The 26,472-nt window shown below is 46.0% G+C and overlaps 2 protein-coding genes across 5 annotated transcripts; one reads left to right on the forward strand and one right to left on the reverse strand.

Moving 5' to 3' along the window:
* Nucleotides 1-448: 448 nt before the first annotated feature.
* Nucleotides 449-8,713, reverse strand: keap1a (kelch-like ECH-associated protein 1a). Of its 2 annotated transcripts, none has more exons than XM_067242645.1 (12): nucleotides 8,584-8,713; nucleotides 5,419-6,133; nucleotides 4,898-5,097; nucleotides 4,388-4,544; nucleotides 4,068-4,160; nucleotides 3,765-3,911; nucleotides 3,448-3,557; nucleotides 3,184-3,313; nucleotides 2,895-3,091; nucleotides 1,833-2,038; nucleotides 1,408-1,584; nucleotides 449-1,311 (listed from the first exon to the last, which is right to left on the reverse strand). In XM_067242645.1, the coding sequence occupies exons 2-12, from the start codon at nucleotides 5,626-5,628 to the stop codon at nucleotides 1,139-1,141; spliced, it is 1,800 nt and encodes a 599-aa protein (XP_067098746.1). In that variant the 5' UTR covers nucleotides 5,629-6,133; nucleotides 8,584-8,713; the 3' UTR covers nucleotides 449-1,138. The 2 variants fall into 2 exon arrangements, with proteins under 2 accessions (XP_067098746.1, XP_067098747.1); XM_067242646.1 differs by lacking the exon at nucleotides 8,584-8,713 and adding an exon at nucleotides 6,913-7,001.
* Nucleotides 8,714-16,655: 7,942 nt separating this feature from the next.
* On the forward strand, nucleotides 16,656-25,221 carry crlf1a (cytokine receptor-like factor 1a). Of its 3 annotated transcripts, none has more exons than XM_067243425.1 (9): nucleotides 16,656-17,002; nucleotides 19,365-19,643; nucleotides 20,865-20,994; nucleotides 21,109-21,278; nucleotides 22,421-22,578; nucleotides 23,660-23,734; nucleotides 23,846-23,939; nucleotides 24,191-24,376; nucleotides 24,513-25,221. In XM_067243425.1, exons 1-9 carry the CDS (start codon nucleotides 16,927-16,929, stop codon nucleotides 24,527-24,529), a joined length of 1,185 nt encoding a protein of 394 aa, XP_067099526.1. In that variant the 5' UTR covers nucleotides 16,656-16,926; the 3' UTR covers nucleotides 24,530-25,221. The 3 variants fall into 3 exon arrangements, with proteins under 3 accessions (XP_067099526.1, XP_067099524.1, XP_067099523.1); XM_067243423.1 differs by having other exon boundaries at nucleotides 24,191-24,372; XM_067243422.1 differs by having other exon boundaries at nucleotides 24,191-24,372; nucleotides 24,713-25,221.
* The last annotated feature ends 1,251 nt before the right edge of the window (nucleotides 25,222-26,472 follow it).

Genomic DNA, 26,472 nt, shown 5'->3' on the forward strand with positions numbered 1-26,472 from the left:
TTTGTTCAGTGTATTTGCTTGCACTGCAACATTACATCACTAAATCAGATGCCTTGGAGATGATTTGGAGACAATAAATATAGTTTAGAAACTTCAGCAGCTAATTGCTACAAGTTTGAATTGGCTGCACACAAAGAAAAGTCTTCATTTATAACAATTAAGGCTTGTCAGTGAAGTCAGATAATTATTTTATTTTGTTATCCACCAAACAGAAATAACTGGTCATACAAGAAAGAAAAGGCTTATTGGATCATCTACTGGTTATAAACGAAGTAACACTCAGATCGAAGTCATCAATACTACACATTTCCAGTAGAGGATCTTAATACCAAGAGACCAACATTATATACATATACCAATCTCCACAATACTACACATTTCCAGTAGAGGATCTTAATACCAAGAGACCAACATTATATACATATACCAATCTCCACAATACTACACATTTCCAGTAGAGGATCTTAATACCAAGAGACCAACATTATATACATATACCAATCTCCACATACTTCTCAGATACTTAAGCATCCATTTAAATAAATTCCCAAATGCTTCCCTGGCACATATTCTGCAAGGGTTCTGCAAGCAGTGATGCTCAATGCAGAAAAGGTTCCACTGTTTTAACATTCCACCACCTAGTGGCTAATAGAAAACCTCACAGCTGAGAGAGCTGTGCTTTTATCAGGATGAATGAAAAAACTGAAAGCAGATTGTAATCATAAAATCATGTATTTTTCTAACTATGCATTGTACAAATATATCTATACACATCAATAGTTCTGTGCAAATGCATTTAAACTTCACAGTGTTCATTTAGGCATGTACAGGCTAATACAGATATTCTCTTGGCACAAGACAGGGTGGAAATCTCTTTCCATGTTTTTTCTGCAATGTCCATTCTAATGCGACAGTGTGGTAATCCACGTTTGAGAGAGAGAGAGATACTATAAATCAGAGAAAGGCAAAAAGGAAAGTGGAGAGAGGGAACAAAATGGCAGAATGAAATGAAAGCAGTCACTGTAAGGCACTGTCAGTCTGAGTGGAGTACTGTGTAACTCAGATCTGGTCACCTTGATGAGGTCATGTAGCGGTCATAATGGGCAGTCATAGCCTGGCTTTGAAGTGACCATCTCGTCTATGTCACTTCCTCGTCCTCCTCCTCTGGCAGGTTTCCAGGGCAGGGCTCCATGGTAACCACAATGCCCATGCCACTGCGGCCGAGGGGCATGTCTGTCACATACGTCCACTCTTTAGTATCGGGGCAGTAGCATTCCACACTGGACAGGAAGCCAGCCTGGTTGAAACCCCCTAGACACACACACACACACACACACACTTTTTGAGAAGGCTGAAGGACTAGCTAGGTCTATAGAAACGCAGTGTGTATGTCGCAAGGAGACTGACCCAGGACGAAGATGCGTCCCTGGTAGACAGTGACTCCCAGGGCACTGCGGCAGTGCTGCATGGAGGCCACGGGCTCCCACACGTCCCTGCTTACACTGTAGCGCTCCATGGAACTCAGCTGGTTCCTGCCGTCATAGCCCCCCACAGCATACAGATACGAGTCCACACACACCAAGCCTAAACACACATGTACATCCCATTCCTTAAGATATGTTAGCCATGTACGCATGCACACATGCACACTAAAGGACGTCACATTGTTTTCTTCCTCCTCCTTCCGGTTGAACACAGCTAATGTACAATAGTTCTGTAGTGCAAGGTTGAATAGAATAGAAGTAACACAAGTCTTCTACGCACACACACACACACACACTCACACACACACACACACACAACTGTACTGTACTGAAAACACACACGCTCACCAAGTCCGCTGCGTACAGAGCTCATGGGTGCCAGCTGGTGCCAGGTGTTGGTGTCAGGGTGGTACCTTTCGACTGTGTTCCAGCGGTTTTGCCCGTCGAAACCCCCCACCACATACAGATGCCCCCCACACGACCCCACGCCTGCCCCCAGACGGGCCACAGACATCGGGGACACAAACGTCCAGCGGTTGGTCTCAGGGTCCCATCTGGTCAACCAACATTTCCAAATGTTTTAGGTGGTGTAGGACATTTGCTCAGGACCATTATTAAGTATTCTACATTTGCTTTAACCCTTGTGTTATCTTTGGGTCATTCTGACCCATCAGTCATTGTGACCCACCGTCGTATTGTGACAACTTTACTGCATACAAAAACAAAGTGAAGCATTTTCTTTTAACCGTTGGGCTGTCTCAGACCCCCCACATTGCGAAGGTTAAAAGAAAATTATTGTATTTGTTTTTGTATTGGGTAAAATTGGGTAAAGACAACGATGGTTCGTTATGAACCTTTGGGTCATGTGACCCGAAGGCAGCACAAGGGTTAAATGTATTACCACTTCAAACTAACTGAGGAAAAGCTCAGTTTGATATAAAAGTGAAGAACAGGCCTCACTAACAATCACATAAAATAACAATCCATAAAAACCTAACTCAAAGTGCTAGTTGAAACTAGCGGGAGAGAGAGGAGGTAGTTATTCAGTTTCCAAACAACTATTGATTTACATCTGCAGTTCTCCACGGGCTCTGAGACTTACAGATTTACAGATAAGGTACTGTACTTTAGGAAAATAGTAAGAAAAAAGGGTAGCTACAGTACAATCAAAAGGTGATATTTATTTTTCTAAATTATTTTGAGATTTCCCTCTAAGAGGTGATTGGTTCAACAGCTGATGCAGCTTATCTCATTTCTGTCTGCTGTTCAGCTGGAGATGCAAAACATTCCCATCAGGATCCACATTCCTGGGTCATGTGTTCCAACATGCTGTGAATGTAGGCTAATTGTAGTAAGAAAAACACTCCCTCATGGTGTGAATATGACCTCAAATGTAACTCACACACTCACCTCTCTACAGTGCTGTGGTGTGTGGAACCCTGGGACCCCCCAACAGCGTAGATGTTGCCGTCCACCACCCCAACACCAACCCTGTTCCTTGGGGTGTTGAGCGAGGCGTGCTGGCTCCACTGGTTGGTCATGGGGTTGTAGCAGCAGAGAGCGCTAGACTCAGCGTTGTTCTGCAAGGACAGGTTCCTGCCCCCCACCTAGAGAAAACACAGGACCCAATACTGCTCACTCTGTGCTAACACTAGCCTGGGGGTGGGTCCCTCTCTGTCCCTCTCTCTCTCCAACCCACCGTGTAGAGTAGGCCGAACAGCACACAGGCCCCCAGGCCGCTACAGGGGGCCCCCATGTCTGCCAGCTTCAGCCAGGTGTTGTTGCTGGGGTCCAAGGCTTCCATGGAGTCCAGGGAGTGCTGCCGGTAACTGGGAACGGGGCAAACATTTCAGACAGAAAGATAGGCCAAAGACATATTGAAATATTGACAAGAACAACTACAATTTCTGAAATCCAATTGGAGACCAGGACGAAGAAGTGTTCCTCCTTCTTCTTCACTCACCCGCCCGCTACGTAGATGAGCTGGGTGCCACGGTAAAGCGTGGGGGGGAGGGGCTTCCTCAGGGCCATCTCCTGGAAGATCTTAGACAGGAAGTCCTTGCAGGAGTTGGCCTGGGAAAGGGGGCGCGCAAACGAGAGCAAGAGTGAGCGATCTGACGTCTAAATGAATGCGCAGATGAAATGACGTGAGAAAGTTTGAATGAAAGAAATGGGGTGTCTCCAGGTCACTGTCTTTAAATGAATCTAAAACCCCACCCCGGACAGTTCCCAGCCCACCCTCCCAGCGGCAACATGTTAGGGACAGAGGAGGTGCCTTGCCTTGCTGAGGATGGGGCAGGTGAGCAGCTGGCGTTTGAGAAATTTGGGGGGCAGGGCATAGATGCGGACAGCATTGAGGAGGGCATGGAGGTACTGAGCCCTCCCTTCCATATCCCAACCCACCCAGTCTGTGCAAGCCTTGTACACCTGCAACCACATTCACACCAACATCATCAGGGAATCAGCAAATGACTTGTGGAACCACTTTTGTCTTGGGTTCCAGACATAAACCATCCTGATTAGTGATGACATAAGTGCCGTGTCACATGCTCTGAGACAAGGTTAGGAAAGAGCTTCAGGTACCTCAGACTCACACAGCACCTTCAGACTGTCCTGGCTGATGAGCTCCAGCAGCTGACAGTGAGTCAGGCTGAAGAACTCCTCCTCCTTGGTTACCTGGATACCAGTCGGGTCAAACAGGCCACACCCAGGTCAGAGCACGACACACTAGGATTCACTGTTCAACATGACAAGTCTGTGCTGCTACATATACAAAGTGTGTGTGTGTGTATACAGCATGTGTGTGCTGGCTACCTTGTTGAAGTGTATGTGGGGGGGGGGTGTTTCTGTGTGCTGTGGCTACCTTGTTTAAGTGTGTGTGTGTGTGTGTGTGCCCTGGCTACCTCATTGAAGTGTGTGTTGATGTACTCGCGGCTCTGAAGGTGCAGCTCTGTGCAGCCAATATCTTCAGCGAATCGGGCGATCCCGATGACGTTGGCAGGCTCCAGGTTCTTGACAAGGAAGTCACAGCAGGCCTTGGCCACATCCTCCATCTGGTACCTGGAACCACACACACACAGTCATAACAGCATGACAGAGAACCTGGAGCAACACACACAGAATCAGCACAACACAGAGCCTACACATATATTACAGGTCATATTGATGTACTGTAATATTTTACTCCATTACATTGATTATAAATCATATTAGATTGATTTATCAATTAAATATACATGAATTATACTGTAAATTGTATATAATTTATAGCTCATAGCTTGTGCACACTTGGTTACCCGAACAGTTTTTCTTTTGGGATTAATAAAGTGACAATGTAAATAATCTAGAGGCCATTTACAGCACCATCCCCATGGTTCGAGTCAGGATCCCACCAGCAGGGGGCGATCCCTCACCTCATAGCTGCCAGCAGGAAGTGAAGCACGCAGTTCTCTCCCATGGTAATGCGGGAGGTGTAGGCAAAGTCAATGAGCCTCCCCACCACCTGGGGACAGACGTCACGCAGAGTCACCTCCGAGGCATGGCACTCCTTGAAACTGCTGGTGAACATGGCTTTGAAGTATAGGCTGCAGGAAGCCAGAACCACCTTGTGTACCTGAGGAGAGGAGGAGAAGATGGGGGTAGGGGAGGGGAGAAGAAAGGAAAGGAGAGAGGGGGAGGGAAGAGGAAAGGAGAGGAGGGGACAGAAGAGGGGAGGGGGAGACATGGAAGGGAGAAGCAAAGTGTGTCAACTCTTTTTAGCTGACATTTTCCATTTACATGCCTGGTATGCTCTGAAAGGAAACCAGTTACCTACACTTGAAACTGTAAGACTAGTTTCATTAAGCTAGTCAAATTGTGATTGAAACCAAAAAAGTAAATGAATGATATGTAAAACTAAACTGTAGAGTTACTCTCATCACATCTTATATCTCACCTTGAAGTCGACGGTCCTATCCTTGTACGAGACGTGGAGGACCAGGTCACAAAGCACTTCGTTGCGTCTGAATTCATCCATGGCATGCATCGCTCGGCCAGCGTGACTCTCAATGGTGTAGTCAAGGTAATCGGAGCCCCGCATGGACGGCACGACGATGGCAGAGAAGTCAGCATCCTTGGTGGGCCTCTTCCTCCGAGGGCAAAGCATCTTGGGAGATGAAGGGTGAGTAGGTTCTGGAAGATTAAAAAAATTTACCTTGTCCAAGTAGATAATGTGGGGACCATTGGTGAGAACAGTGTTTGTTTGAAAGTATTTCTCAGCTAGGAAGCTGATCTGTCAGAAAGATGGGTTATGTAGCAGTTCCGCAGTCCTCCATATGTTCCATGCAACATATATAACCTCCACATCCCTCTAAGCTGGTAGTATTTCCTGAGAGGGGAAACAGTGTTTCACCCAGTCACGGGTCAGACCAATCAGAGAAGCTCAGTCTACTGACACATCTCCGCCTCAACATGGTGTCAAGGTCCTGGTTCCAAAGATGCTGTAAAAATAAAGTAGCTTTTTGAAAGGATGTTGGGTCATTTATGTAATTTCCGAAATATTCTGAAGGAGTCTTCGAGATTCCTTGCTAAGTCATTTGTTTTTGTTCCAGAGCAGGATGATGGTTGGCCAGCAGAGACTGGGACTTCTGGTCAGCTGTCCAACGTTTATCCTGTACCATTCAAGACAGAAACAGAGACGCCTTAACATCCCCTTAATGACATATGTTTTTGTAAAAGTACAAAAAAAAGCACATACAGTGAGTTCCGGTGAGAGAGACTACAGGCCTCCTGCTCACTGATTGGCTACAGTTTTGCTGCTGCAGTAGTTTCAGTTCCCCCAAGACCAGAAAGAACAAGATAAAGGGTCTGATACACAAGGGAGGAGCAGAGAGAGGAAAAGTGAGGGTTACAAAAGGTGAAAAGATAGAGATAGTGTTAGAGAGAGAAAGAAAGCTCCTTAATGAATATGTTGATAGTCTTACAAGGGATATGGTAATTGGTGGATTCTAAAACAGGAGTTCTTTCCCACCTCACCTTCCTGACTAGGAGGAAATCCTGCCTCAGTGTTGTTGTGAGTCAGACAGGAACAACAATAGAACAAAAACAATCAGGCCAACATTACTACACATATATATATATATATATATATACACAAACATATGTACCGGTATGCCATTACTACTCTCCAATTCTTCAAAAATCACACTGATAAGCCTACTGAACTTAGTCTGGGCAGATATGACACTGCTGCATCCAACACTACAAGTATGTGCACTAGGCTACGAAACCATCTTATTGTTTCTAGGAAACAAACCTGTCTTGCTACTGATACTGTACTCTCCACAACAACACACATTGTATAATCAACCACTTTGTTTTCTTTTTCCAGGGGCCTTGACATGGCCTTTGTGTGTGTTTGATTGCAGAGGTTTACACTAATCCTACTCACAACATCCAGGACTGAAGTTGTGTGAGCCTGTAGATCAAAATACTAAATTATTGCATAACAAGGCTGATCTGCCTTCCATGTTCTAACCCCACGCCCTGCAGCTGCCCTGTTCACAAGTCACAAGATCCACTAGAGAGAGAGAGAGAGAAAGAGAGAGACACACAGTGAGGTTGAGAGACAAGGAGAGAGCCTGAGAGTAGTTTACAGAGGCACCAGTCTGCCATAAAGGACCATTGTGTTGCTCTGTGCTCCCATTCTGAGGCAGATTATATCCTGGATTTAAACTGTGAAACAGCATGACTGACACTGCAGAAACATGCATACATGGACCACAAACTCATATACTCTAACCCTCACATGACACACTGATCACAGGTCTTTTAGGCTCATTTGGCCTGGGCAACACACACAGAAGGCGCATGAGACTGTAATTATTACAAATCCCTGTCCACCCCACCCTCCACACACAGACATATTTTGTCATCTTCCACATTTGACTTTATTTGTATCCATGTCGTTTTGGTGCAGACATCCTCTGTCCCCTAGGACATTGTGGGAATATAACTCTGGTTAACCATTAATAGTTTGTTTTTGTTGCAAGTGACAAAACACATAACAGTCTGCCTTAGGACAACTAAACCGCCCCCTGCCCCAGGCAAATGTCCACTCTGCCGTTTAGAGAACTAACCGAACTCTGAAGATGTCTAACAAGTATTATTATGATTCATTTAACATGTTTTTAGCTTTTAAATTGGTGTTGGAGTTTACTTCCTGAACATAAAATGCAATTATTTATAGCCCTGGGTGGAGCCTATTGTCTGCAGCAGCTAACTTTTCTGAATTAATCTCATCTTTATTTCTCCCATCTCTTCCTGCGTCCCCCTTATGTTCCAGACATTCGTAGTTTATGTCGCTTTTGGTGTCAGGCTGGGAAATTAAGCAGCGAGATCAACAGGTCTGAACGTTTCACGGTGATGGTTTATCTGGTGATATCACCAACATCAGTCAGAAATGTATTCCAACCGTAGACGTTGCAACAAATGGTAACAATTGCACCATGCAGCCATTAGCGTTCCTGGGAAATTTCGGGACAAATTTCGCAGATTCTAATTCTGCTTTGTCAACGTAGGCTATGGCATTACTGAATAATATACTTGTTAACAGTATCTTAAACTGCCCGAGACAACAAGTGACAGTATCACATAAACAAAAAAGCGAAGTTGATCGGCTACAATCAACTGTTACATAATTTACCTCTAATCAAAGTTGATTCAACAGCGGACGATAGGACGCAGACTCGCTCCAAGTGGGCTATTGATTCAGTGAGGTGACTAGACAGATTACCTAGACATGATACCAAATCATATTACTCATGAATTGAAGCGTAATCCTATACTATACAGATCAGTAGCATTCGTTTCTACAGATAGGGCCTAACTGTTTTACACTGATTTAGTTAATAATTCGAACTGTGGAAATAGTCCTCTAAGGTGAAAGGATTCTGGCACATTTCTTTAGCACCACCGCTTAGCCTTCCAATAGAGCCGTACCCTAGGTCAACTCATGCTGGTCCATAAACCCGGCATGAAGAAAGTTTATGTTAACCCAGCAGTCGGAAACACATTGGTAATGTAACAAACTTCATAAGGCAAGTCTCGTATCTATACCTACCTAAGCTGTTCTCTGATAATTCAGCGGTGGGGCTCTCCGCAGCGTTCCATTATTGTTACGCCAAACAAACTGTTGCAGATACGCCGAGTTTAGGAACCAAAATAGCTGAAGCCGTATCAGGTGTTTGAGTGTGCGCACTTGCGCATTCTAATGCAAAAGGCTGCTAATTCACCTCCTTCTGAGGACAACGGGCTCTACAACATCACCATGACTGAGCAACTATCCTAGCCCCTCCTTAACGAAGAACGACAACAGCAACATTCCTCAGAGTTAAGACAGGGAACGTAGGGTTATCGTGGACCCCAGTTAAATATTCTCTGTAAAATGTGTAACGTTTTGAATCAATAAACACCATTGCTGTGAAGGAATTAAACCATGGCTTCACATACGAGCAAGACCTAGGTTGGAAGAAGATTAATGCACATGCTGGAGCGCCATGATAGCCTATTGACACCTCAACTTGACATGTATTATACATGTCAAGTTGAGGTGTACAACAGCTGGTAAATGTTTTGGGATACGAACAACTTTGCACACCTAGATTTGGTAATATTTGCCATTTCTTTGTTTCATGAGTAATGTTGAAAGAAAGGTCATGCAACATATTTTTGATAAGATTAAGGTTCTGCCTATAACTGTAAACCTATGGGAGATTCCATGGATCAGTGTGGAATAGGTAAATATTACAATCTTGCAAGTCCAGGTGTCTGCAACATGTTCCTGGATTCGTATTTCTTCTGTCCTCATGTGTTTTACCCTCTACTGTTTACGAGGTTCATCCAATTACAATGATGCTTCCACTAAAATAAACAGCCTACAAATTTATCACCACTGTATATTATGTTATACATGATGTATAACATAATATACAGTGGTATATAATGTGCATAATAGGCCAGCCAGTGTATTTATTAGGTGCACATTTAAGTACTTTCGTCCTCCACAAATATTCCAGGGCTCTCAAGTCTCACGCATTCCATCCATTTCTTACGCTCTCACGCAACACCTTGTATTTCTCACGCTGGGAAGTAAGGGATAACTTGTCTCGCTATATACAATTAATGGACGAGTTGCAGGCATAAGGAGGTAAGTTTTCAGACGAGTTTAGAGCTGTCTCGAGTTATACAGAGTTAAATCACCATAGCAAATCAGAAACACCAGCAGCCACCCCCCCCTCCAGGATTTAAGTACCCAAATGTTGACAGGTATGGTAATCTCACGCCAAACTTTTGATAAAACTTGAGAGCCCTGTCATATATCAACGCAAATGCAGTTAAGGCTCACTGTTCAACTTCAATGTGTGTCACAGGCTAAAACCAACATAAAAAAACAACCCTTTTCATCAGCATGGACATTCACCATAAAGAAAAGGACGAGAGTCAATTCCTTTTGTCCTGACTTACCAGCCAATATCTCACAAAGTGCCAAGGAGCATGTTAAATTGCTTGTAAAGTTAGTATTCGGATGCAGTGTCATTATTTGCATATCATTTCCCATTTGGCATTTTAGTGGTGGTGCATAATATGTTTGTGATGTCCATGAGGCCACACAGACATACATACTCCCACTAACACATGTCTGTGTGGCCACACACAGCTCAAACACCATCATTTAGTGCTGATGACACCATGGTTATTGGCTGGATCCCCGACAACAATGACACAGCCTACAGAGAGGAGGTGAGAGACCTGGCATCCTGGTGTCATACAGAGAGGAGGTGACAGACCTGGCATCCTGGTGTCATACAGAGAGGAGGTGACAGACCTGGCATCCTGGTGTCATACAGAGAGGAGGTGACAGACCTGGCATCCTGGTGTCAAACAGAGAGGAGATGACAGACCTGGCATCATGGTGTCATATAGAGAGGAGGTGACAGACCTGGCATCCTGGTGTCATATAGAGAGGAGGTGACAGACCTGGCATCCTGGTGTCATACAGAGAGGAGGTGACAGACCTGGCATCATGGTGTCATATAGAGAGGAGGTGACAGACCTGGCATCCTGGTGTCATACAGAGAGGAGGTGACAGACCTGGCATCCTGGTGTCATACAGAGAGGATGTGACAGACCTGGCATCCTGGTGTCATACAGAGAGGTGACAGACCTGGCATCATGGTGTCATATAGAGAGGAGGTGACAGACCTGGCATCATGGTGTCATACAGAGAGGTGACAGACCTGGCATCATGGTGTCATACAGAGAGGTGACAGACCTGGCATCATTGTGTCATACAGAGAGGAGGTGACAGACCTGGCATCCTGGTGTCATACAGAGAGGAGGTGACAGACCTGGCATCATTGTGTCATACAGAGAGGAGGTGACAGACCTGGCATCCTGGTGTCATACAGAGAGGAGGTGACAGACCTGGCATCATGGTGTCATACAGAGAGGAGGTGACAGACCTGGCATCATGGTGTCATACAGAGAGGTGACAGACCTGGCATCATGGTGTCATACAGAGAGGTGGTGACAGACCTGGCATCATGCTGTCATACAGAGAGGAGATGACAGACCTGGCATCATGGTGTCATACAGAGAGGAGGTGACAGACCTGGCATCCTGGTGTCATAGAGAGAGGTGACAGACCTGGCATCATGGTGTCATACAGAGAGGTGACAGACCTGGCATCATGGTGTCATACAGAGAGGAGGTGACAGACCTGGCATCATGGTGTCATACAGAGAGGAGGTGACAGACCTGGCATCATGGTGTCATGTCCTCCACCTCCAGCCAAATGTCAGCACAATTAATAAGGAGCTAATTGAGGACTATAGGAACAGACACCCCCTTTAACATCAATGGCAATGTTGTGGAGAGTCAGCAGCTACCGGTTCCTTGGGGTCAACATCAGCGAGGACCCAATTTCACCAACACCATCGTCAAGGCGTCAAGGCAGTGACTGTTCTTCCTCTGACAGCTGAAGAGGTTTGGCATGAATTCCTGGATACTCACAATGTTCTGCAGGTGCATCATCCAGAGTATCTGGACTGGCTGTATCACCACCTGGTGTATGGCAGTTGTTCCAGCCTGGATCGCAAGTCTTGACAGTGAGCGGTCAAGACTGCAGCCCCTGTACACTCAGTTTACACCCATTAGTGTAAACAGCACACTATCATCTGGTAGCCCTTCCACCTCATCCATAATCAGTTTGCCCTGCTCCCCTCTGTAGTACAGAAGCCTCCGGACCAGATTTTTTTACAACAGACAATTTTTCTCAAGTACTTTGAATGAATCTATCTGACCCCAGTGAACCAACAGGTTCTTCTGTCAGGCCATGAGGCTGTTGACATTTTGATCTCCTCGTGCTCAAGACTCCATCTCTTATCAATGTCAATTGATAAGAGAGTCCACTGTGTGTTAGCACCATGAGTATGTGATGACTATTCACGTGATTGTAGGATACCTATGCAAGTGGATACACTGTATTTATACCTATGTATAAATAGATACATTTATACCTGTATCTTGCAACCAAGATAAGGATGCAATTGTCCATTGACCATAATGAAGCAATGGTGGGCAGTTGACCTGTATTTGCATTCAGGTGTCACATATATTCAGTAGTATAAGGAAGCAGAGAAAAAGAACAGATGCACAATGACACTGCAGATTCGGGATTAGCAGTCGTTTATTTAGACAGGGAAGTACACTGCATGTGTGCATACAGTGCATGTGTAGTAGCTTCTTCTCATTATCTCTTCATCTCCACTTTCTTTCTTTTTATGTATCTATACGGCTGTATACAGGTATACTATCATTAGTTCATTTGTTTTGGAAGATATAAGCCTCTACATGTGTGTGTGTATGTGAATATGCATTTTTATTCTTCAGTTGTGACTGAGGAAAAGAGCTTGGGCATAGTTGAATTTAATGTCCTTAATTGGGCCATTCATGGACATTGATGTTCTTTCTGCCGGTGCCGTGCCAATATCCTTGTTTCGGCATATACTTATAGAAACTAGACTGTAACTAACATGAATTATGGATGGGTTCTAAAACTAAATAATTATCTTATTTGCAATTTACCTGCTCTGTGCCCTAGGTTAGAACCAAATCCAGTCCTTCTTACCAGTTTAAAGTTCTTTTCCACAGACGGGAATCCGTTATTGTCAGAAAGTCACTTTTTGTGACAACACTCGCACTGCTTGCTTAAAGCAGTTAGAAAGAATATTGGGCAAGTAGTGCCCTCTACTGGATGAAAAGCAAACAACAGGCCAACGCTCCAAAGGAAGGCTTTAATGCATCTACAATCAATCTCAATCTATCTCATTACTTGGCATTACCTACTTTTTTATAGTTTTGTATAATTGGGTTGAGGTTGGAAGATGGTTCATAGGTAGGCCTATAGCTCAGTGGTAGAACATTTGAACGCAGATCAAGAGTTGGCGGGTTCATTTACCCCCCTGTATGTCATTTTGGATTAAAACATTTGTTAAATTAATCCATTATTTTAATATAAGATGCTCATGAATCAATATTTAGAGAGCATAGATAACCTTCTCACAAAGGTTAACAACTATTTTGTTCAGTGGTAAAATACAGTTAAGACTGCATGTCATTACAGCTCACTGAGAGACCATTTCCCAACCCCAGCCAGCTCAAATAAACATACACTCCACACACTGGTAATTCTAGCCACAAAGCTTGGAGGCTTTATAGACAAGAGCTTAATACTCTTCCTCTCAATTTAGTGTTGAGTTTTATAATGGTTGATGCCTTTATACCCACCAGCAGCACATTGGAACCAGATGAGGAGAGTAAGAGAGAGAGAGAGACAAAAAGAGAGAGAGAGAGAATGAAGGGAGAGAAATGTAAGTGGAAAGCAAGACAGAGAAGCCATACAATCAGTGAAAAGAGAAAAAGAGACAGAGAGAGAGAGAGAGAGTATGGTTGATCTACATCTGTCATGCATTATTGCGGCAAATGCCAGTGCAGCTATCCTGGCTTCAGAAACTATGTGAGGAGGAGGTGGTTGAAGGGTCCTCCTTAAATCACAATCTGATTCCTCCCGTGCTCCTTTTTAGTGACTATATCGACACATACACACACGAACACACACACAACTAAAACACACACAAAGTAACACACACACACACATTCCCTTTAAATTCCTCAGGGAGGAGTAGGCCTGCTACTCTGCTTTTTTCTTAACAAGGTACTGACGGGCTTGACCTCCTCTTCAAACAAACCTTTTCCTCCAATCAGTGAAGCTGGGGCTCTGTGGAGGCCTGTGGGTATTACAGAGGAAATACCCTGATTCTCCCTGATTACTGCTCTCTCTCTCTCTCTCTCTCTCTCTTGCTCTCTCTCAATGTCCCTCTCTCACGCTCTCTCAATGTCTCCCTCTCTCTTTCCCTGTCTCATCCACTCTTTCCTCTTCTCTCTCTCCATTACACACACATACTCTCACGCACACACTCCCCAGTCTTTTTCTGAAACACACACACACACACATTATCCCGTGGTCTGGAACTCAAAGGGCTGGAGAGAGTCCCATTCCTGACGAGAGGCGTCCACTGCCCCTTCCAGTCCCCTCAGTTGCCTCACACACTAGCCCCTTCTCCAGCATAACACACTAGCCCTACACCCTAGCCCCACACACAAGCTCCACATAGCAGATCCACACACTAACCCCACACACTAGCCCTTCCACACCCTCACATACTAACCCCACACAGCAGCTCCACACACCAACCCCTCTGCTGCTCCCGCCAGCCTCTCTGCAGGTATAGCAGCGCTTCCGATAAACAACACAAGCCCTGCACAGCACACTAGCCCCACACAGCAGCCCCACATGGAGAACACCACTCAGCCCTCCACATAAAATCACCTCAGTGCAACAATCCAGTCAGCACACCTGCAATGACAGAAAGCCCACATTTCTCAAACGTCTCACTAAGCTACTTTCTCCTCAGCATCAGTCAGTTCAGCCAGTCCCAATCTTTATATATGAATGTCCTACATACCCATGCTACTCAGTTCTGGTCAGATGGGTTTACACTACATACGGAATAGAGTTACATCTGAGAGCTGGGCCTTGACAGCTCACTGCTGCGAAACATCCGTCCCTGGGTTTCAGACATATGCCATTGGTTTGCTATAAGTCATCTGTCTGCATTCCCACAGAGTGGTGGTTCTCCACACAGAGTTAGCATGCCACCCTATGTCTGTTATTAGGAGATAAACTGACACTTTCCCCTCATCTCTCTCCGTCTCTCTCTCTCTCTTTGTCACAATCTCTCTTTTTCCTGCTCTCTCTCAGGTTGGATTTCCATATCTAGTTGTCTTTCTAGATCCTACAACAACTAGGCCTAGATATCACAATTCAGCCTGTCAGAAACTCTTTTCTTTTCCTCTTTCAGTGTAAGACGGAGGAAAAGAAAGGGAGAGGGAGGGAGAGAGAGAGAGAAAGGAATTGAATACATGGAACATGGACACTGGTTTTTATGTGGGAGAGAAAGAACTACTGTTGAGAGAGAGAATATCAACCCAACACAAAGACAGACAACTTTTACTGACCTCAAGCTGACCATTCCCTTCTATGATAGAGTGAGTGGGCCGGACGGATGACCGGGGAGTGACACGGCTGAAACAAAGCCTTCATGGTGCATCACGGTTCCATTCACAGTTACCGGACGGAGACACCGTGGCACGAGTGGTAACCGTCAGGCAGACAAGGGTCCCGTCTGAGCAGAGAGAAGAGGGACATTGTAGAGCAGTGGCCTCTGGGAAGTCTGGGTCGCCACGGCTGTTACGCTAACACTCCCACTCACTGCACGGGCCATGTGACTCACTAGCCCTGCTAAACTATGCGTGTCCAGGGTTGTCATTAGTCAAACATTAGTCATAGTGCCCATTGAGGTGTTCAAAATGAATGGTTTCTGATTCTTCAGACAGTACTCCTACATCTCAATTGAGCCGGTGTTGGAATGGTGTGTGTGTGTGCGCATGTGTGTAGAGAGGGGGGGGGGGGGCACGTTTCACTTGTGGGGACCAGAAATCCAGAAGAATAACAAACTAAGGGAAAATGTAACCTGTGAGAATAGCTATTTCAAGGTTTTTTTTAAGGGGGGGGGGGGGGGGTCATGTTTACGTTAGGTAAAACAGGATTTTAAATGGGACTGAATTGTGAGTCACGAGTAGCTATGCAAAATTGCGTGTATGTGTTTGTTGTCATCACTAGCTCTGCTCTGTGTCTGGGGCCTCTGTGAGTGTTGACAGAGATGACTGATTCTGTATGGACTCCCACTAACATACTCTCATGATGACATCATCAAAGGAAGACAGGAAGTATACACAAGATGTATCAGTTGATAATAGAACTGAGTATAAGAAGTTGCTTTCCAGCATGCCTGGTTAGGAACCCATTCAAAGAAGATCACTATTTTAATCATTCAACCTTGCCCAAGAGGTAATATGATCTGGGATCAATCCTCCGTCAGATATAGATGGTGTTGGGAGAAGTGTGGACACGTGCTGGGTGGGCCTGGTTCAAATGTGTCGGGTACGATTGAGAATAAGTGAGAAAACATTTAAATAGGAGCTGTATTATTTCCCAGCCCAGGGGCAATGGAACAGTGGTTTCAAGAGACCGCAATACAGGCCTCTCGTCATCCATCATCTTTCCGTCAAAACATACACGACTCACCCCGAACCCTCCCCCTGATCTTACTGTATGGTCTAGTGTAAGGGCTTCCTAACGGGGAACAGTGCATTATCACAAGACACACGGAGATACAAGCTGGTTGACTGACATACAGATTCAAACATACACATCAATGCAAACAAGACAAAGAAAACAGAGTTTAAGTTAGCCATAAGACAACTGTGACTCAACATCCTCCCTGTCAGGATGAAGGAGGGAACAGATTAAGGGGTAGAGAGAGTGATTCAGTGAAAGTGAATGAAACTGCTACTTCAACACATCACCGGCTAGACAATAATAGACAAGTGGCATGAAAAAAAGAAAGAGAGACGGAAAGAAGGGAAATTGACTGGAGTGAGTGGGAAGAAAGGGGAGGGGCTTAGAAAGTATGAACTTCGGCGTTATTTAGCAGAGGAACCACTCTGAAAGTAAAGTAATACGAACGGAACAGAATTGAAGATTTAACACCAAGACTTACCAGTGGTCTGTTCAGAGGAGACGGATCGCGACGCGCCGAGTGTGTGTGTTGTTATGAGACAGATGCCTCCGCAGTTCGCCATCGCTTCAAGAAGGCTCCCTCACCAGCAGATCCCAGAGAGTTCAACTTGAACCCCGTGCGGTTTTCCCTCCCCTCTTCGTTGCGTGGGTAATTCCGGATCGGGTTGATAACGAGAAAATAAGTCAAATTTACTTTGAAAAATGAAAGCTGTAGCTTTGAAGGTGCCCCTGTTGTTTCTCGTGCTGATGGCTCCGAGCGCCCTGGCTTCCTCAACACGTAAGTCTCATGAACATGTGTTACAACATCTGTAAAGACATGATTTGGCTGCATTATCGCCTTGCTCTCTCGCGTTAACGGCAGCCTTGCTTTAAGTGTTAAATTATTTTAACATTCAATGCTATGTAGATGATGTGAAACAACGACTTTATCACTGTAAAGACCTTACATATAGTTTAAGATAAGAGGATAAATTACCCTTATAATTCTATGAATAATGTATTCTATCCAATTAAAACATTATCTTGACTATTTCTTAAGAAGAATAAAAAGGAAAAACTAAAACACCTGTAAAAATCTGCACTTTGGGTACCATTTGTTCATCTCCAGGCTCAAATCAACCTCGATGTCACCAATCTTACACGTTTTAATGGTGTCCTGGAGCTGGTGTCTGGTAGTAAAGCTCACTGGATGAAGCATGAGTTTGTGTCCAGTAACCAGAAGTATCCCAGCACAGAATAGGAAATGCTATTGAGAAACGCTCCCAGGAGGTTGAATTTCAACAAGTCGGGCCGTAATTCGTTTAACACATGGAGCATGGGGCTTCACGGACCGCAACAGAACAGTGACATCATTTGGTCGGGTCTTTGAGAATGTTAACCGGGAGCTTAATGCACACTAAAGTAAATAAATTCCGTTATGCGGTCCCTGCGTGAAGGGCTGTGCTGGTCATAAGTGCCCAATTTATTTTTATTGGTGAGCTCATTGTGTGCAGTGTATTCGAAAGACCTTAGATTAAGATCGAGATTCGATCGTCTGTTTGATTACTTGTTGCATAGTCTGATTGACAATAAAGTTCACTTTGACTTTGACTTTGACTTTAAGCATTTGTGTCTGCTCATTTTCAAGTGTGACGAGAAATTTATCATGCAGTGCTTGTCAGAGAACCTTGCATCATTTATAAAGTTGTAATAACTGTATGCATAATATTTAGGCATTGATGGGCTTTAAGTGCTTACTCAAGCCCTAAGTTTGCTATGTGTAAACTTTCTGTTCAAGTGGCCTACTGCATGTGCAGTTTAACTTTATATACAGTGGTTATCTCGACTTGAAGTCAATGCTTCATTCTCTTCTATTGTCTTATTCCTCGATAATCACAGAAAGCAGTTAAACACACCTCTTAAAATGACTCATCCTCTCTACACGAAAGGTCTGCTCTATCAAGTGCCCTTTGGTCTACCTACAAGAACCTCCTTGACAACCAACACTGGCTTGATCCCCTTTCACATGGCAGTGCATGGCACAATGTTGCTAAATGTTGCATGACTTGTTTCAATTCCCTGTGCTACAAGGGCCCCCCTCATCAGCGGTTCCACATGTGGTTCTTTTGTCCAGAAGACATGGGAAGCTTAGGCTAGCTTAGCTCAGGCTAGCTTTGAACCTCTCCAGAGCAGACTGGGATGAACAGTGCTTGAGAAGCCCATGTCATAGCTGCCTTTCATGCGCCATTGAAGCCTGACAGCACTACGGCTGGTGGAAACCACAAAACCATTTCTCAGCCTCACACCCCCAGTGGTCTAATACAGGGCTTTTAGCTGAGCCCTGCTGTGTGTGCTCCTGTCTTTAATGCTTTCAGGAGAGATCTCACAGCCTTTGCCCACCACGACCAGAGTCCTGTTGCACAATCGGGTGGGACTTAGAATCCCTTTGTGATGTCATCAGATAGAATGTCACGTTCCACAAAAGCTGCTGGAACCTGTCGAACGGTTAAACCATCACCTGTCTGCTCACAGCGGAACCCCAGCAGACCTCCCTCTCTCTGAAAACAAATCATCTTTTACTACCCATTTCCTGTTGAGTAGACGTTCGGCAGAAACAATAAACACGTGTGATTGCGTCTGTCGTTGTGGTGTTGAAACAGAGGCCTTCACACCCTGGGCTTGGGGATTTTCCCAGCCTAACTCTCTTGATTGTTAAATGATGATTGTTATTCAGCTGGATCGCTGTATGACTGGATAATCATGGCTTCCTTCTTTCTTCTCCCTGGCGACACACACATAGTCTCATAGGCAGCTAAGCCAATGTTTTCATGTAAATATTGATATGGAGTCCTAGCCAGATAACGTCTTCAAAAGAAAACACAACAATGTTTCTCCAGGAGGGTGGCGGCTAAACAGATATGGCCCCAGGCTCAGTTTTGGAGTGTGAAGCACTCTGTGGAGGCTCAGCTTATCTTCCTCATCTACTGGCATGTAAACATAAGTGTGAATGCCGAACATTTACTACTTTATAGGCAAAGACCTTTAAAGAGTTACTACAACACTCTTCTCTTCCGTTTTCACCTCTCCTCTTCTCCTCTAACACTTCTCTTCCTCTCCCCTCTCCTTCCTTTCCTCTCCTCTCCTCTGGTGTCTCCCCCTAGAGGTGGCAACCATCTACCCCCAGGACCCAGCCCTGCCCATCGGGGCTAGCCTAACGGCCACCTGCTCGGTGAGCCCTGATCTGGGCCTCCACGCCAGCAAGCTGTTCTGGACGCTCAACGGGCGGCGCCTACCCAGCTCCTCCTACAGCGTCCTGAGCCCCACGGCCGTGAGCGTCACCCTGGCCCGCCTCCCTGCCTCCCACCAACGCTCTGGGGACAACCTGGTCTGCCACAACCCTGCGGGACATGTCCTGGCTGGCTCCTGCCTCTATGTCGGCAGTAAGACTTTGTCGCGTTGCATGCTGGGACACTGGCTAACAGCAGAGGGCTTAAGGGGTAGCATGAGTTAGGTGGGTTATGTGTGAGAGAGATCTGGTCGGGGAGATCTGGCCCCTCCAAAATAACATAAACCTAACTAGAATTAACCAACACATGGGCATGGACCTGGGTTAGTCTTGGCATTGGGTTAGGGATGCTGCTTCCAGTTTGGCAATCTTCAGAAGATTTCTGTTCGGATGATGTCAGTGAATTCACGGGCTGCAGTGTTCAATAGAGGAGAAAACAGAGAGGAGGGAACAGAAGGGAAGATCAGAGAAGAAGTAACACAATAACTGACAAGGAAGGAAGGGATGGCTAGAGAGGAGGGTGAGTAAGAGAATAGGTGGGTTCTTTTGCCCTGAGTTGGGCTCCCAAGTTGTGTCTGGTTGTATTTCATCCTGACTGCGTCTCCTCTGGCCCCTCAGGGGCCTCCATGCCTGCGCCACTCTGCCACGCTCTGGCCACCTGTGTGGTCCATTACTCGCACTATCACTCATAGGACATGGGCCTGACATTTGTCTGCACACACACACACATACACACCCACAGATAGAAAACACACACGGACGCTCACAGAAATACATAAACATTTCTAGCCCTTGTTCTTTCACACACACTCTCTAACACTCTCTCATACATACTTTGTGGTGACTGAGAGCAGACAAGTCATGTCCCACAGTTGTCTCAGTCAGTAGTGTTACAATGAAAAATGTATATGGTACATGCACACACACATACACACACACAAGTACTCATGCAGACATTGTCACAAGCTCCTAATCTATGTGTGACACTACTGTTCAGCACCTTGTGATCTGAAAGAGAGGAATGTTGGCAGACATCCTGAGCTTAACCTAGACAGACAGCTGAGACACACACAACACTGACACACATACACGTACTGTCAGATCAGAAACACCACCCGTGTTTGAGTAGCCAGCAGGGAATATGGAATCTTCACTGGAAGAGGGAGCTCAGATAATAGCGAACTGGTTTCTAAAGCATTGCTGAGTGTAACTGACTAGTCTGAAACCTCAATTGCATTGTATGGCTTTTTCTCTTTCTGCACCCCGCCTCATTCTCTATCTCCTCTCCATCCTCCCTTGCTCTCACTCTCCCTCATTTCTCGCGGTCTCTCTATCCTCTCTCCCTCCACACCTGCCCTTTCCTCCCTCCCCCCAGTGGCTCCAGAGAGACCGGTCAACCTGACTTGCTGGTCAAGGAACACCAAGGACCTGACGTGCCGCTGGGCCCCTGGAGGGCAGGGAGAGACCTTCATACGGACCAAATACACCCTGAAGTACAAACTCAGGTACAAACTCAGAAGTGCACATGTGACCTGTCCCACACATGTATATAACCTGACTCACGCATACTGTATGCAACCTATCAAACGGATGTGTATATAACCGGACCCGTCCCCTAGGTGGTACGGCAGAGAGAGGGAGTGTGAGGACTACAGCCTGGTCCAGCCTTACACCTGCTACATCCCCAGAGACCTGGCCCTCTTCACCCCTTACGAGATCTGGGTGGAGGCCACCAACCAGCTCGGCTCCTCCACCTCTGATGTCATCACCCTGGACATCCTAGACGTGGGTGAGTGGGGTTTTCCATGTGTGTGAGACAGAGACAGTGTGTGTGGGTGTAAGTGAGAGAAAGAGAGAAAGTGTGTGTGTGTGTGAGAGAATGTGTGATGTCCTCCAGTTTATATTTCTCCTGCAGATCTATAGATCCTGCCTGAGCCCCCAGGCCCTGGTCTGGGATCAGTTTACCTCAGCTAGTGCTGCCTTAAGCTGAGAGATGGGAAGTACACAGCTGACCCCTGATCAGTGCCAGGGAGCCTAGACCTGCTGGGCTTAGGGAGCAGGTGGGGGTAGGAGGTGGAGATGGAGGACACGCGCGCACACACACACACACACACACACCTATGGGCGTAGGCGTGACAAATTACAGAAGACCAGCCACACCCTATGCTTTGATGAGCTCATTTTCTTTTTACTTATACTGGTTGGAAACACACACACACACACACCTAGCGAAAGCTTTCATGTAGTGTAGGAATGTGAGAGGCTTCTCCCTCCTCCTGCTCTCCCTGGAGCTCCAGGCCAGACCAGGATAGAGGAGCAGGATTACCAGCCGGACCGAGAAGAATCACATCTTATTAGTTTGAAACTCCATCGCTTAGTCTACCATATGTTGTCTTTAGAGAAGGTTCAGTTGGACCGAAGGTTCTAAGCCTTATGGAGGGTTAAGTGTGGAGCAGGCAGGGCACCCGAATCCGAAAATGAAGATAAGACAAATCAAAACAGGTGTACAAGCTTCACTTTTCTATTACACACAGATACCCTGTAACAAATGCACATACACACACACACGCACAGACACCCCCTCTCAGGACAGGGAAGGACATGTCAGGAGGAAGGGATGGTTTCTGCCCACCAGACGGAAGCCTCTTCCCTGTGGGAGGAGACCATCCCTGAATCACCTAATCAGCTGCAGAGGAGGCTGGGACACGCCCACATTCCAGAGCGCAGGATGGTCGACACGCAGGGCGCAGTTCAATACAAACTCCGGGAGTTTTGATTTGGATTGCAGCATCATACCTCATCTTCCTGACTCTACCTGACTCTGGCTGACTCTGCCTTTCCTCTATTCTGGTTCCTCTTCCTTCCCTCCCTCACTGGGTTTTACCTGCTGTGTGTTGGCGTCTGATTCTAATGTGTGTGTGTGTCCCGTAGTGACCACGGACCCTCCATCAGGGGTGAGTGTTGGCCGTGTCGGGGATCTGGAGGACCAGCTGAGCGTCCGCTGGGAGACCCCACCTGCCCTCAAGGACTTCCTGTTCCAGGCCAAGTACCAGATACGCTACCGCCTGGAGGACAGTCAGGACTGGAAGGTGCAGTATACACACTCCCGCGCACATATGTACACACACTCACACAAACACACACGAAGTGCACACACACTAAATACTGAAAGGGAGAACAAGGACTGAAAGGTACACACACACACACATACATGGAACACAGAAATATATTGTACAGCAATTGCCAGCATGGAGAGGAGAGGAGAAGTTCGGCTTTTTAAGAAAACAAATAATGTTCCCCTCAAACCGCCCTAATCATGAGGTCATGGTTGGGAATGCAGAAATACATCTCCACCATTAATGTCTTCAGCATGATTATAGCAGGGATCTGGAGCTGGGTTTCAGAGGTGTCTGTGCATGTGTGTGTGTGCGGATGTCCAGAGCAGCTGCTGGCCTCTGTGCCAAGCCTCTCTTGTGTTTATCTTTGTCTGCCGTTCAGTATGAACTCTCCATCATTGAACATGTCACGTACGTGTCTGCTATTTCATTAAGCAGATTCAAAAGTTGATGGATGGTCGAAGCATTTGCCAGAAAAATCGAGACTATCATTTGTTTTGCCAAGGAGAGGGAGAGTGGCTTAGAGTGTTTGTTTCCTGTTCTCTACACTGTATTAGGGGGGGGGGGGGACAGATATTTGATTTTCTACTCTGTTTATCTGACGCACCACAGTTACCGGGCCTCAGTCAATTCTTACTCTGAGTGTGTGTGCAATGTACTGTGTGTGCCTGTGTGTGTGTGCGCGGTGTGTATGCTGTTTTCTCAGTTTTCACATATCCAATCTCCAGATCTGTAAGAAGTCATCAAAACCAGATTTCCTCAGAAGGCACAGGGAGATGTGCCTGCGTGTGATTAGATGTGTTTGTGTGTGTGTGTGAGATTGTGTGTATTTATTTGTAGGTCTTTGTAACATGAGACAGTAGGCATGTTTGTGCCTGTTCTGTGTTTTATAAATAAGCTGATTGAAAGCAACAAATCTGTGTGGTATAAATGTTTGTTTATATCTATAATGTGTTTTGCCCATGAACGGCGTGTGAGCATCTAAGAGTGTGTCTTAAGAATGTGTGTGTGTGTGTCTGTGTCCTGTTCTGACCTGTGCTACTCGTCCCACCAGGTGATGGATGACGTGGGTAACCAGACTTCCTGCCGTCTGGCTGGACTGAGACCAGGAACTGTCTACTTTGTCCAGGTACTGAGCGCGTGTGTGTATGTGCATGTATGTGTCTCGATCCATGCGTATTTGCATGTAGATGTGTATGCAATGTGCAGCAGAATGATGTGAGTGTTCTGTGCTCTGCAGGTCCGCTGTAACCCGGTGGGGATCTATGGTTCTCGTAAGCCTGGCATCTGGAGCGAGTGGAGCCACCCCACTGCAGCCTCCACCCCCCTCAGTGGTGAGTAGGCACACACACAGGCACACACACAGGCACACACACACGCAGACACACACACAGGCACACACATTCATTCATGTACAGACACATACAGTGCGCACAAATGTGCACACAGAAACATGTACACACATGCACCCTTGCACAGACACAAAAACACACACGTAAACACATAATGCACACATGTACACATGCACGGACACACGTTCCAGCTCCCTCGTCAACACACCCTGATGAGGTAACCTCCTCTCCAGAGCGTGTTATGTCCGGCTCCTGTGACTCCAAGTCGGGTGACTCTAACTCAACGCTGCGCCGCGAACTCAAGCAGTTCTTTGGCTGGGTGAGGAAGCACGCCTATGGCTGCAGCGGCATGTCAATCAAACTGTATGACCAATGGAGAGTCTGGATGCAGAAATCCCACAAAACACGCAACCAGGTAGGTAAGCATCAGCCAGGAGCCAGCACCGTGTACCATCCCACATACATCCCATAATATCCACCCACGTAGTCACAGTAACTGGTTTAGAAGCACTGTAGGTGTTTGGTGAGCTTTCTAACAAGGTCTCTCTCTCTCAGGTCCTCCAAGGGGATAAGTCTTAGCACACACCACGTCAAGACATCAAATGGTGTCATGGTGACAAAGGTTGTGGTTGTGTGTGTACGTGCGATTTTGAGTGTGTGTACGTGTGATTTTAAGTGTGGGTACGTTTGACGTTCAGTGTGTCTGTATGTGTGTGTATTTTATGGGTGTAAAACTCTTTTCTTGGGACGCCGAGGCCTCATCTTGTACCAGAGACATGAGGAGGACCTGAGAACACAGTGGATATAGGACAGTGTACCTGCCATGTCCCACACCCCTTTCTCTGCATCTGTAATTGACTGACTGATACCCAGGGAGCGCCATCTACTGGCATTAGAGGACTTGGATTTCACCACAGTGGAGCATGGTTGAAAGCCCTCTTGATTATCCCTGGAGCGAATTGTTCTGGACAGTTTTCCTGACTAGGCCCAGTCTGGAGCCAGGGCCCAGAAGGGGAGAGTCCCTGGCCTGGGAGAGAGGGCCGTGGGGCGTGACGGAGCCTGACCTGGGTGTGAAGAGCAGTGGAATGTGTGAATGATCATGTTTATGTATGGAGAAAGTTTACTGCCTTTATTTTTTTACTAAATTGTACCAGCATATTTAAAATGTCAAAAGTTATGTTTTATTCCTAAGTTATGTTTAGATAGTCGACATGTTATTGACTGAATCTTGAATTATCTGTTTTATTGTTTATAAAATAATGGGTAAAAAGTATGCTTTTAAATCCATACTGTAAACACACTAAACACCAATGCAAGCACACACAGACCATGCACAACACTCAGGGGCATACTAAACTGAACGAGCTGCTGTAGCCGTTTTTGAAGGACACTTTCCTGGCGTGTTCAGCTGTGATCTTCCAACGCTGCATTTTTATACCGCTAACATTATCCTAGAAGTGCATAACCCCACACACACACAACCTCACACACACACGACCCCGAGCAGGACTGAGGCAGCCCACACCTCATTTCTTTCCTGTCAGAATTCATCAATTCTATAAATATCCTGACCTAGAGCCTAGTAAAACCAGTTTCCATGCCTGGACCATGACATCAAGACTCTCCAGCCTGGAGTCTGCCTTATTGATACCTCAGAAAGCATATCACACATGCAGAAAATCAGTGACATCATCATCTTGAGACAAATCTACCTAACGGGTGGTTTTAACATCGCTGTAATCCCTCTTTCCGGAGGATGAGCCGGGTTCTAGAACACTCTGTCTTACCTGGTGTTGCGGTAACGTGAGTCTGTGTGACCCTGTGTGTTTGCGGACACCACCTGTGTAGTCTGTCCTGCGTTGATGACTCGTTAGGGTCCAGTTACTCAGCCTCTCCGGGCCGCTGCTTGTTAATATTTAAGTAGTGTTTGCTGCTCACAGCTTTGCTTGCAGGCTTTAGTTACCTCTGTACCTAGAGGTAGAAGGACTAGAGTGGCCCTCACTCTTTGCTGGGTGGTGTCCTGCTGGGCATACTGGGTGCTGCACGAGAGATGAAGTCACCTATGCTGTTATCTGGCTGCCTTAATGGAGGAAATACAGTTCCAGTGAAATCTGTCACACCTGTCCTGACTTCAAAGTCACATAGCCTCTCTTTACTTTCCAGTCAAGCTGAAGGAACAGTCTGAAAACCCTAGCTCCTGCCTCCAAACACACACAGGAACATGAGACGCGTATTCTGCATGAAAATCTGAAAACCTGATCGTGAGAGGTCAGATGCAGATTTGGGCGTAGCCTGAGGGGTGGGGGTGAGTTGTGGGAGAGAGAGAGAGGGAAAGAGAGATATGTTAGATAGAGTTTCTCTACCTTGTGGACATGTATAATTAATCTTCCCTGAAGAAACAAGTGCAATACTCAAGTACAGGATGTATCTGGTCTGACCAAAGAGAGAGAGAGAGAAAGAAGTAGAAGAAAGGAAGAAAAAAAAGGAAGAAAAAGAAGGAGAAGAGAGACGGGTT

This window comes from Osmerus mordax, chromosome 9 (genome assembly GCF_038355195.1).
Source record: "Osmerus mordax isolate fOsmMor3 chromosome 9, fOsmMor3.pri, whole genome shotgun sequence".
Taxonomy (NCBI): domain Eukaryota; kingdom Metazoa; phylum Chordata; class Actinopteri; order Osmeriformes; family Osmeridae; genus Osmerus; species Osmerus mordax.

Bases quoted from the DNA above. Each gene is read 5' to 3' on its own strand.
- keap1a (XM_067242645.1), bottom strand. From the start codon at position 5,628: ATGCTTTGCCCTCGGAGGAAGAGGCCCACCAAGGATGCTGACTTCTCT. The intron at 5,098-5,418 runs GTGAGATATAAG...TCCTCTCCTCAG, and splicing joins ATAGGACCGTCGACTTCAAG to GTACACAAGGTGGTTCTGGC. The intron at 3,558-3,764 runs GCAAGGCACCTC...CCCCTTTCCCAG, and splicing joins CCTGCCCCATCCTCAGCAAG to GCCAACTCCTGCAAGGACTT.
- crlf1a (XM_067243422.1), top strand. From the start codon at position 16,927: ATGAAAGCTGTAGCTTTGAAGGTGCCCCTGTTGTTTCTCGTGCTGATG. The intron at 22,579-23,659 runs GTGCAGTATACA...TCGTCCCACCAG, and splicing joins AGGACAGTCAGGACTGGAAG to GTGATGGATGACGTGGGTAA. The intron at 24,373-24,712 runs GTAGGTAAGCAT...TGGGACGCCGAG, and splicing joins CCCACAAAACACGCAACCAG to GCCTCATCTTGTACCAGAGA.